Below are 12,171 nucleotides of genomic sequence, written 5' to 3' on the forward strand. Positions count from 1 at the left end.
AGGGAGATGGGAATATCAGAGAAGGAAAGGTGATGAGGTAGCTGAGGTCCAGGTGATGTGGAACCATGAGCCAAGAAACGCAGGCAGCCTCTGGAAGCTGAAAAAGGCAAGGAAATAGATTCTTCTCTAGAGCATCCAGAAGGATTCAGCCCTGTTAATATCATAATCTTAGACAAATAAGATCTATTTAAGACTTCTGTCCTCTACAACTGTAAGAGACTAAATATGTATTATTTAAGCCACTAAATTTTGGTAATTTCTTATAACAGCAATAGGAAACTAACACAAGGGGTTGTCTATTTATATTTAATGTTGTTATTGATATGTTTGCATTTAAATCTACCATCTTGATACTTAATTTCTGTTCCAGCTATTCTTTTGTTCCTCTGTTGCTACTTTCTTGCAGGTTTTTTGGAGGAAGAGGGTAGAGATAAATCAATATATTTTAGAATTCTATTTTATCTTCTCTATTGACTTTTTATTTGTGTCTTTTCTGTTAGGTTTTTAGTGGTTGCTCTAGAAATTGCTTTTTAAAAAAACTTACAACAGTATATGTTCCAAAAATATTTCGTGGCTTCAGGAATTATTTAAGAACTTTACAAAAGCATCCTGCTTGAGATTTTTCTGAGCTTCTCGGATCTGTTATTTGTTGTCTTTAATTAATTTTGGGAAATTCTTATCCTTTATCTCTTCATTTTTTTTTTTTGCCCTATTTTTCTCTCCTTCTAGGACTCCTATTAAATGTATGCTATATCACTCGATATTGTTCTATGGATTTTGTGCGCCCCGTGCTATTTTATTTTTCACGCTTTGTCTCTCTGTGTTTCAATTAGAATAGTTTCTAATAACTTGTTTTCAAGTTGATTCTTTCCTATGCTCTGTATGGTCTGCTAATAAATCGACAATTTAATGTCATACCATGCTAGAAATTTATTTTTAGTGTTTCTGTTTGGTTCTATTTTATAGTTTTGGGTGGTGTCAGTGAAAATGGTGAAGTAACGATCTCTGAAAAGCCTCTGTTCCATAAAGGCAATGAAAATGCTAAGAATCTATTTTTTTCAGAACTCTGAAAATTAACCAAGGCATGTAGGAATATTTGTTCAAGAAAAATGGGTGAATCTCAGTAAGGACTATGAGCTTCGTAGCATCTTAAACTGTCTTATCCCCATCCTCTTCTCCCCAGTAACCTAGAAAACCAACAGTCACAATCACTGTAAAAACCAGCAGCCTGGCAACCACTGTACAGGGCAGAAAAGGACTGGAGTCATTCATGGCCCCATTTTTAGAGAGTTGTCAGTTTTTTTCCTATCTACTGGTTCTCTGAGAGACCCCACTTCCAAGGCTGTCCTTATTTGACTTGACTCATTGCCCAGTGGAAACAATCTTTTCCCGGGGGTCATTTTTTGAAACAATCAGAGGCAATTGTTGAACATCACAACTGCCTGAGGAGGTGGCCAACAGTTTGGGCAAACAATAGAGTAACCCAACAACTTAAAAAGAAAAGCAAGAGAATAATGTCCAGAGGAGGCTTTGAAAAGCTCCAACATATTCCCAGGAATCTAGAAGTCCATATGTATATGTAGGGCTGTGCACAAGGAGATCTCAAAGAGATCCACACTTAGACACATCATAATCAAACCGTTGAAGGACAAGTCAAAGAGGGAATCCAGAAAGCAGCAAGAGAAAGTAATTCATCATGTAAAAAGGACCCTCAGTAAGATTAATAGCTGATTTCTCTTTGTAAATAATGAAGGCCAGATAGTGTCTATCTCTGCAGAAATTCTCCATCTTTTCACATATGGTGTGTACTCTTTTTTACTAGATTCTTTAACATATTCAGAGTTGTTCTAAAGTCCCTTGGTATTGATTCTAACATCTGAGCCATTGCTACATCTGGTTTTATTGAATAATTTTTTTTAGCCCAGGTCATTACTTTTTTGTTTTTGTGTGTGTTTTAAAATCTTAGTTTGAAAGCTCAACGTTTTATGTAAACAAAACAAAACAGTATACATTGCAGTCTATATTTATGTCCGGTTAAAGGCTTTCTTTTGTTCTGTAAGGCCATTAGCATGGGGGATTGGGCCCTCTTGTCAGTGAAACATAGTTGAAGTTTCTTTTTCTTTCTTTTATCCAAAGTGATGATCTTTTTACCTTTAAGGGCAAGATTAATCCATTCATATTTTGTTACTTACTTATTGCTAAATAACAAATTACAAAATTTAGTGGTTTAAAACAATCAACATTTATGATCTCATGGTTTCTGTGAGTCGGGGGTGTGGGCCTGGCTTGGCTGGTGCCTCTGCCTCAAGGTCTCTCACAGGCTGTATTCATGGTGCTGACTGGCTGCGGTCTCATGAAAGGACTCAGCTCTTGGAGGCCCCACTTCCATGTTCCCTCACATGGCAGAATTTAGTTCCTCACTAGCTTAGTTCCTTACCATGCAGGCATCTCCATCAGTGTGAGGAAGCAAGAGAGCGAAGGAGAGTATGTGAGCAAGACAGAAATCACTATCTTTGGCAATCAGAAAGTGACATCCTATCACTTTTGCTATATTCTATGCATCGGAAGTTAGTCACAAGGTGCAGCCCATACTCAAGGGTAAGGCATCACACAGGGGCATGAGTATCAGGAGGAGGATCACTGGGGCCCATCTTAGAAGCTGCCTACCACATATAACTAGTATATTCCTATAATTTTAATTGATATTTTCTGTTTACATTCTCTCTCTTCTTCTTCCCCTCAGTTTCCTCCAATCTCCCCATCTTCCTCCTTATGCTTACGTCTTACTCCATGCCCTCACCTCATCATCATCTTAATCTTCCCTGCCTTCCCCTTCCTCTAACTTGCCTTCTCTCCAACATTTGTCCTCCTCCTCCTTCCTCTCTTCTCCTTCCCATCTCTTCCTCCTCCACTTCCTCTGCCATCCCTGCCATGTATTCCCCTGAAATAGTGAGTCAAGACTGACAGACTGACAGAGTCCGCTTTCATTCTTTTTATCTTTGTCTTCTATTGCAACATTCTGGCTGAAATCTCTGTGCTATATTTCAGTTTGCTAATTTCTCTCTTACTGCCCTCAGCATAGAGTTTGTCCTATCCACTTTATTTTTTTATTTTGAAGAAATTTAAATTTGGAACATTTACCTGTTTTCAGGTTTGCTTGTTCCAAGTTCATAATTTCTTCTTTTTTAATCCGAAGTTATTCTTTCATATATCTTTTAAATATATATTTTAAAGATCTTTTATCAATTGGAAATTTGAACGCTGGCCAAATATTTGATGATGTTAAGAAATTAGCATCACGCCCTGTACGGGGCTCTTAATTTTTTTTTTTTTTTTGGTGTTCAATGGTGCTATGGTTCTGTTTAGGAAAGTAAAAGTCTATATCTTTTAAACAAATATATTGAAGTATATACAGATGAAATGATCTGCTGTAAGAAATTTGGGGATAAAGAGCAGGTAGAGAGAATAGGTAAAACAAGATTTCCTTTATAATTCTTGAAGTTTAGTGATGGCTCTCCGAGGTTTTATTATATTATTCTGTCTTGTGTTTAAATTTTTACATAATAAAAAGGTTTTTTTAAATCCTTGTTTATAATGTCTCATAAAATAAATTTAATCTGGAGTGAACTCATATTCCAGTTACTGATTTTATTGGCAGTCTAAGCATTACATTTGTGCACATATTTGGGATTAATTTGGAGGATCGTTTTGAGTAGAAATTTTGATATTTGCCTTGTTTCGCTTTGCTTTGCTTTGTTTTTCTCTCATTTTCTTTTCCCCCCGTGCAGTACTTTTGTGGTTGCCTATACCTGCACCCACGTGCGGGGCCCAGTGTGATTGTGGCCTTCAGAGGTCCATCTCCGTGGTGGTCTTGCTGGTGCTGTGGAGCTGAGACCTGAGCCAGCGTGCTGGTTCCTTTGTTAGGGCTATAGCTGTGGCCTCTGGGCTGAACCTAGGTTCAGGTAAACTGAAAATCGTATATGGGGGTCCTGAGGATTTTTTTTTATATAAGCTTATTCCAGGGGAGCCCTAGGCTCTGAGTGGCAAACCTGGTGCCAGTCCCCTGCCTCTATGGAGCAGGGTTTGTTCTGGCTGCCTCTGCTGGCTTCAGCCCACCTACTGCTTTGCATTTCAATTCTGTTGGATATTTTATCTTGTTTTTGAGCCTGGCCATGTCTTTTTGGTCTTGTGTTCTTATTTTTTATCTGCCCTTGCTATGTGTTTGGAGCACAGTAGATGCATCAAAGTGTGAACTCACTGTGCTCTCTTGACTGGAAGAAGTCCTTGACTAAATCACTAAAGCTCCCTTTCAATTCCCCATTCAAAGACTAATCCTCTGAGTAGATCTTCACAGCGGTGATATTTTACCTTTGTATTGGAGACAACATACTTTATTCAGTATTTTTTTCCCCAGAAGACTGTTTTGGAAATCATTTTAGAGAAAATGGCAACCTGCTACCCCGCAAGTTATTCTGTCTGTGGTCTCTCCAGCACATATACCTCTCTGAAATTATCTGATTTATCTGCTCACACATTTGTCTCTCCCACTGGGATCTAAGCTCCATGGGAGCAGAAACTTTCTCTGTTCTCTTTTGTATCCACAGCCTCTTTAGGATAGTGTCTGTCACATGGTAGACACTCAATAATGTTCTGATAATTACTGAATCAGTCCCTGAGACCTGGCTGTGCCTCCCTGATTTCGTGGTCATGCTGAGGGTCTTGCTGCATGGCCTCTTGTGAGTACAGGGAAGCAGATATCGGACTTTAGCACCTGTGTAGAGTGACCAGTACTGTCTGATGCCCACCTTCATTCATAAAAATCGAATCATCGAATGCCTTCTCTGGGCCAGGCATTGACATCCAGGTGTTTGTATCTCATTCGTTTTCTACAGCCCTTTCTACAGCCCAGTCACCTCTGGTCCATTGTCAGTCATTGGATTTCATTATAAATCTCAGAGATGAACAGAGTAGATAGGTGGTGCTGATTAGTGGATGGAGTGAAGGGAGTGAGCTAGTCACCTTGCCAGCTTGCTGTGGTAGAGGTCAAGGCTTGGGGCTGTGCCAGAGTCAGGCAAAGCCCTTCCTCTCATAAAGCTTCCATTCTACACGTCACCTCTGGTCCATTGTCAGTCATTGGATTTCATTATAAATCTCAGAGATGAACAGAGTAGATAGGTGGTGCTGATTAGTGGATGGAGTGAAGGGAGTGAGCTAGTCACCTTGCCAGCTTGCTGTGGTAGAGGTCAAGGCTTGGGGCTGTGCCAGAGTCAGGCAAAGCCCTTCCTCTCATAAAGCTTCCATTCTAGTGGACAAGACAAACTCATAGTTCTTGAAATAGTTTATCATTTTCTTACTTGATAATAGCTTAGTTGTGTGGCAAATTGATGTAACTACAGAAGGAGGCCTTCAGTATCCTCAATATATCTTCTCCTGTGTGAACAGTCTGTGGCCTGAGGAAGCTGCAGTGATTGGAGAGCTTTGCCCAGAGCTTTAGCTCTGCATCCCATTCCCGACATAGGCATCCATGCTGTCATAAGCCCAGGAACCATGGGCTGAGCATTCCTGGAGCCTCTGCCCGGAGGAAGCATCTGCCCCACTGGCTCCTAGTGAATGGCCACGGAAATGCTTCACAACAGTTTTACTCTCACATGTTATCTTCCTGCTTGGCTGAGACTGTTGGCTAGAAAACGGCAGGTCTGGGGCCTTGGGAGATATTCCGGCTTCATTTTATCAGACCAGCTTCTCCGATTGCACCTTGGATGATTAATGGTTAAGTTCCGGCTGCTGAGGGTCCAGCACAGATTAGCCATGCTGCATTCCTGGGACATGCCTCAGCATCATACTTTGAAAAATCCTGTGAGAAATCCCCAGCATTCAGTCTCACTGTTTGTCTTTAGCTTTTTTGAAGTGTTGGCATTCCACAGGCATTCCAGAAGTCTTCTTGGCATTTTTAGATATTCTACAGCCACCTTGGGAGCCAAGTTACTACTCTTTTCTCCATTCTACAGGTAAAGAGAAAATACATGAGAAAAGGTTAGCAGCTTGCTCAAGCTTATATAAGCCACTCAGTGGTTGAGCTGGCATTAGAACTCAACTCTCAGGTGGTCAGCTTGTTGCCAAGCCCTTGCTGGCCGGGTGTTTTCCTGGTAGCAGCATTGTCCTCTAAACTAGCAGTCCCCAACCTTTTTGGCACCAGGGACTGGTGCTCCTATGAGAATCTAATGCCTCCTGAGCTGAGATGGAGCTGAGGTGATGGTGCTAGCGCTGGGGAGTGGCTGCAAATACAGATGAAGCTTTGCTCGCTCACCCGCTGCTCACCCTCTGCTGTGCGGCCTGGTTCCTAATAGGCCACGGACCAGTACCAGTACCGGTCCATGGCCCAGGGGTTGTAGACTTCTGCTCTAAACCTAAGCCTTTACTCAGGCACTGTTGTGTGGCCAGCTCCTCATTATCAACCCTCTACCTCCCACCTCGTCTCCCCGACTAGGGCTTCAGAAAGGTTTCATGCCAAGGAAATGAGTTTATAAAAATATTGATTCTTGTTCTACCTGGTGTTTTTGAACAGTTCAAACCCATGTGTTGATACCATAGTGTGGTTTAAAGGAAGAAGCCCAAAACTCAGAGTCATACTGACTTAGGTTCATGGCCCGCCTCAGACATTGACTAGATTTGCTGTTGGGGTCATGAGAATTAAGTGATACAAGGAGCATAAAATGGTCACTGAGCACAGTTGGTCCTTAGCAGAGGGCAGACGGTGAGCAGATGGCATTATTTCTCCTATAAGCACCAAGCTGGTTTTCCAGAGTTCTTAGCCCTGCTTTGCTGTGATGCAGGTGTCCCATTGTGGTGACCTGCAGTGACCATGCTCCTTTCTGTGGGGTTTCCTTTAACCTCTACATAGTCCTGTGGGGCACTTCAGTTCCCGGTTATATATTATACCTGAGTAAGTTGGAACTCAGCGGAGTTAGGAAACTATTTGTGGTTACCCAGCTAGTTAAGGGTGGGGGGTGGGGTGGGTTTAGCCCTGGTCTGTTGGTTCCATGTTGCTTGTTCTGGTTAGCCAAGCCACTCAGCCTAACTGTGATGGTGAGAGAAAGTCCTCGACTGTGTGTGCCAACATTTCTTTTCTTTCCCCATCGTGTGGATAAGGGAGCTGTAGGATTCTGGGGTTCTGATACTGCTCACCTTTCAGTTCCCTGACCCCTGAGGCAAGGAGTTTGCCTCACCAGAAGAAGTGCATTTGGGAGTCCCTACCTTTTACAGCTCAGAGTGTGAGTCAGTGGTGTGGTTTGGTGCCAGGTGTGAGGACTCTGTGGCCAGAGAACAGTTCTGGCCCTTCTGGACTGTGTGGCCTCAAGGCAGAGTGCTGCTCCCAGGCCGGACCCTGTGTCTGCTGAGATCCAAACCCTAGCTCTTCCCTTGTAGCTCTGAGCTTTGGGATGATCATTTAGCCCCTCTGTTTCTTTATCTATAATGGGAAATCATAAGCCTACCTCCATTTTAGAGAAATTATAAGGATCAAATGAAAGAATCATTTCATTTGGGAACCGCTTGGACCAGTACTTGGCATAAGTAAGCATTCAATAAATGTTAGTGCTTGTTATTTGTGAAATGGTTCTAGCAATTACTTACCTAGAAGGCTTGTGGTGAAAATTAAACACAAGATATGTAAGCGATCTGGCATAGCATTGATTTTCAATTCATTATCGCTATTCTCATTAATAGTATTGCTGTGAGGAGAAATCATCGTGGGTTTCTCCCTGCAGCCCCAGCCCAGCCCTGCTGCTGCTGGTAACGTGGGTTTGTTCTCTTCCAACTAGGCCAGGGAGCTGGAGAACCAAGAGGCAGAGCTGAGACACCATGACGCTTTCTATAAGGAGCAACTAGGGCGCATTGAGAAGAAGGTAAGGCTGAGGCTTGGCTGCCTTTTTGAAGACCAAGTCCTAAAGGCACCATTGAGAAAGGAGCCCACAAGCCCCAATGCGCATTCACCTTCCTGCATTCCGCAGCGAGCACCACGTCCCCAACCTTTCAACAAGTTGCAGTCATAGAGATAATTGGTTTTTAATTGGCCTGCTTTTTGTTGAATGAGGCTGGCTGTTATAGTTCGTTTTAAGAAAAAAATCATTTCACCACAGGTGATGCCTGAGACCCAGTATACCTTCCTCATTTTAGTTAAGCTGCATTGGATAAAAATAATAATAACTTGAAGTCTTGCTATACAAATATATTAAAGTTGTATTATTGATTTTCTCCTGGGAGCCAGGGAGATCAAAGTGCACCATAGCTACACACACTACTTTTCTAAGGATAAGCCTTTGAAATGAATGAGATTCAAAGACACATTATTTTTCCTTTTTTTTAAGCCTAGAACAATTCTTGAAAATTCATTTGGTAACTTGCTTACTTTGAGGGGGGCAGGTAGTTAATTTGTTGATCATGACAGATTTTTCATAGAAACGGCTTACAACGTGGGAAGGGATGGTTGGGAGGGTAAAAAAAATTGTTTTCCCTCCTGCCTGAGACAGCATGCCAAACAACCCGAGCCATCAGCTTATTGCAGGCAAATCTTCGAGAATCGTTTGTCACAGTTTGGAGCTTTGAAATTGACAGTTTGCTTGAGGGGCTTGATTTTCATACGGGTATTCTCCTGTGGCATGCCACACTGGAGCCTGGCAGAAACATGGATTTCTGCGTTTCCAGGAAGTGGGGACAGGAGGGACACCCCTACCTGTCCACCCTCTTTGGGGTATTTAGGGGACAGCCAGAACAGAGTGCTGATGGTGACAGCCCGTGATCCCAAGGATTGTCAGGGTACTCTGAACTGCCTACGGAGGTGGCCCTTAATAAGCAGATATTTCCCAGAATAGCCTCCTTGTCCAGGTTTGACTGTAGCTGTAATGACAGGGATTGTGATTTGAGATCCTGGAAAAGGGTAAAAAAAAAATCCACCAGCCATAGCTCTAATTATCACAGTTGCCCGGACATATGTTCATAAGCACAGATTTTTTTTCTTATGTGTGCAGTTTTGCGGTCTCCTGCTGTGCTCCTCTTGCATTTTCTTCTCTGGGTTTGGCTCCTAGAAGCATGCGTGCATGTGTCTGTTTGGGGTGGAAGGGAAGTAGCCTCACAGCATTTTTCCTCCTCTAAAATCTGTTTTCCCTTTGTCACTCTTCTCTCATCTCTACTCTAGTTCTCCTTAAAACCAGTTCTCTGCTTTGCTGTAGAAGACATTCTCCTGGACAAGCCTTTCTTTCTCATCTGTTTTTCCCCACTCATAAAGTGAGGTCCAAACTACTTATATATGCAGACGTATCCTTTTTTTTAAATGAGATTTTCCTACATGCTTGAGAACAGTTTTTGAATGCTTCCAGAAGGAGGTGCAGAAACATGATCTCCTTTCTGACTTTTACACTCTAGCATTTTGCTGGTGATCATCCAAAGATGGAAAGTACCTCCAACATCCCAGGAACTAGAGATTGATGAAGAAGATGGAGGGTGCAGGGGAACTGGAGGAAGGGAAGCAAAGAGGCATAGTCGAAGGCTTAATTGTATCAGTTCTGAAAAAAGTTTTCCATTTTCTCTGTGGATAATTTTATTCTTGTAGTGACTGGGAGAATAGAAACATAGCATTCAACAATCTCTTTTATTAGCCGTTGCTTTTATATAATTCTGCTTTCATTTGTTGAATACTCTCAGACCTTGACATTTCAGCTTCTGTACACATAGCTTCAGGGGCCTTCCAATTATCAAGCTGCTTTCCTTTTTTTTTTTTTCCATTTCCTTTTAAGTTTAGGGATTGATGGTGGAAACCTATTCAGGGAAAACTGCTGAATCCTCGACCACCTGAAATAGGTGGGTGTTCAGTTATGGGTGAGAGGAGATTGAGATGGGGGAAGCAGAGGTCTGGGCTCTTGGAGGTGCCTTGATGTGTCCACAGGCCTCTCAGCTGGATCCCTGCTGCCCTTCTGCCTGTGGGATACTGGCCCGGAGTGCCAGCCCATTGTGCTTGGCAGGTAGGGAAAAAAAAAAAAAAAAAAAAAAAAAAAAAATCCAGACTCATTTCCAAGGGGGAGGAGACTTCTTGACCCTTTCGTACTGCAGTATTTATTCCCTAGATGATTATTCTTGAGTGCGGAAATCATATTTTGTGGGGCTCCTGTGCTTTATAATCTTTCTGAGTAATTGTTCCTCACACCCACACTGCAAGATCTAAGTGAGGAGTGTTTTCTCTTTCACCACAGAGAGCAGTGAGCTGCTGGAGATACAGGGGTCTTGTGAGGGTTTTACGGTGCTTGGAAGTACACCCCAAATGTGGTGTTCACACACAAACTGTGAAGCAGAAAGCAGTACAGGTTACCAGTGGACCTTGGCCCACATGCAGTTCTGTACCATCACAGTCTACGCCCACTACAGCTCCTCACATCTCAGTTTCTTCATCTGTAAAGTGGAGATGCTCATGCCTTCTTTGTGGAGTTAACGGGGATAGTAGATGAGGTAACATTACAAACGTGTTCACGTATGCTAGGTGCCCCTGTGAGTGCCGGCTCTACTCTCGAGTGTATGGTGGTATTGGGGGTTCTGTTTCAAGTTATAGCGCTTCAGGTTTGGATTTAACGGATAAAGTGTAAGCGTGCACGCACGTGTATACACATGCCAAGATGGAACTTATCTTCAAGGATGGCCCACTCCCCAGGACAGGCCATTCTCAGATGACGGCAGTGGCACCCATTTGTATACAGGGGTAGAAGAGGCCTCCGTGAAAGGTAGTGTGGGGACCATGTGCTGCTCATAACTGGATGCTTCTCTCATACCTGAGAGTGTTCAAGAACAAGGCCATTTTCGTTTCCGCATGTCAGGCATACAGCCCAGGAGGGTGAAGCTCTCTACTACCTGCGAATCTCTTACTATCTTTACTGGCCTCCCAGAGGCTTTGCTCAGCTGCCACTCTGTGATTTCTTGTAGGAAACAAAAGAACTAGGAGTGAGCTCCACTCATACCACACCTGGATTCAGCTATCATGGGGCTAAGGGTGACTTGTGCCCCTTCAGAACCAGCACGTTCATTGTCTTCTGGCAGAAACCTTGGTGCCGAGTGGCTCTGAACTAGACCCTACAGCTGGTGAGCTGACCACTCTTCTGTCCTTAGCCATGGGGCCCAGTAGGGTGGGGGGATGAGAGGATTTTGGAGTTCAGCAGATCTCAGTTCTAGTTCTGCTTCAATAATTTAACAGCCTTATGACTCTGAGCAAGTTGTTTGAATTCCATAGTTCAATTTCTTTATCTTTGAAATGGGAATTTTAAGAGTAGCTTGCCAGTTGTTTCGGGGATGAGTGGTCATTTATGTAAAGTACCTGAGATCGAAGTATTCAATTCTCTTTCATCTTATTTCCATCCTTTTCCCTCTTCTTTAATAAATGCATAGCCATTCATTAATTTCACATTTATTTAATTCTGCTAAATGCCAAGAGGTGGTTCAGACAGTTGTGGTGCCTGCCTCACAAAGTTCACAGTCCATTTTTAGGAGAAGGGGCGGGATTAGGACCCCTGATGGGATGATGCCTGAAGGCCAGCTGCCTGTGACCAGAGGACCTGCCAGCTCTAAAAAATGGTCTCATTTTTTTCTAAACTCAGCACCTACAAAGTTATGAGGGAATTTTTGGGATCTAGCTTCAAAGACTGAAGCAGGAAGAAAGAGAGAAACTTGCAAATATGTGTGTTCTTCCTGGATTTGGGGCTCTTTCCCCCAGAATGTAGTCTCACTTCTTGCCCGTCAGTGCACAGTGCCATCTGAGAGTTGACATGTGAGCAGTCAGCCCTGCATCCTGTTTTACCCTTTGCTTCTACTCTGGGTTTCTTTTCTTAAGGAATGATTGTCATGTGATACTGCCAAGACTGCAGCCTTCTCAATGACAGCACTAAACAGCTCTGTGCCTGGTGTCCCTAGGGGTGTCATTCGGAGCCTGTCAGGAAAACAGGAGCTGCTCCAGGGCTCAGAGGAAGAGGAGGTCAATACAGGGGATTACACTTCACTAGAGAAGATGGCCCACTGGTCAGGAACATGTGAAAAGGGCCCAGCCTCACAAACTTTGGGGAAATGCTGTCTCAGCCACAAGGCCATACATACTCAGTAGAATAGCTGACATGGGAACAATGGACACCACCAGGTGGC

At 43.1% G+C, this 12,171-nt stretch overlaps 1 protein-coding gene across 1 annotated transcript in view; it reads left to right on the forward strand.

Moving 5' to 3' along the window:
- CHCHD6 (coiled-coil-helix-coiled-coil-helix domain containing 6) overlaps positions 1-12,171 on the forward strand; it is a 239,646-nt gene that overhangs the window by 114,257 nt on the left and 113,218 nt on the right. The window contains exon 6 of the mRNA XM_025046477.1: positions 7,821-7,904. Within this exon, the coding sequence (XP_024902245.1) occupies positions 7,821-7,904 (84 nt within the window). The remainder of the gene's footprint in view (positions 1-7,820; positions 7,905-12,171) is intronic.

This window comes from Pteropus alecto, unplaced genomic scaffold, assembly GCF_000325575.1.
Source record: "Pteropus alecto unplaced genomic scaffold, ASM32557v1 scaffold124, whole genome shotgun sequence".
NCBI lineage: Eukaryota > Metazoa > Chordata > Mammalia > Chiroptera > Pteropodidae > Pteropus > Pteropus alecto.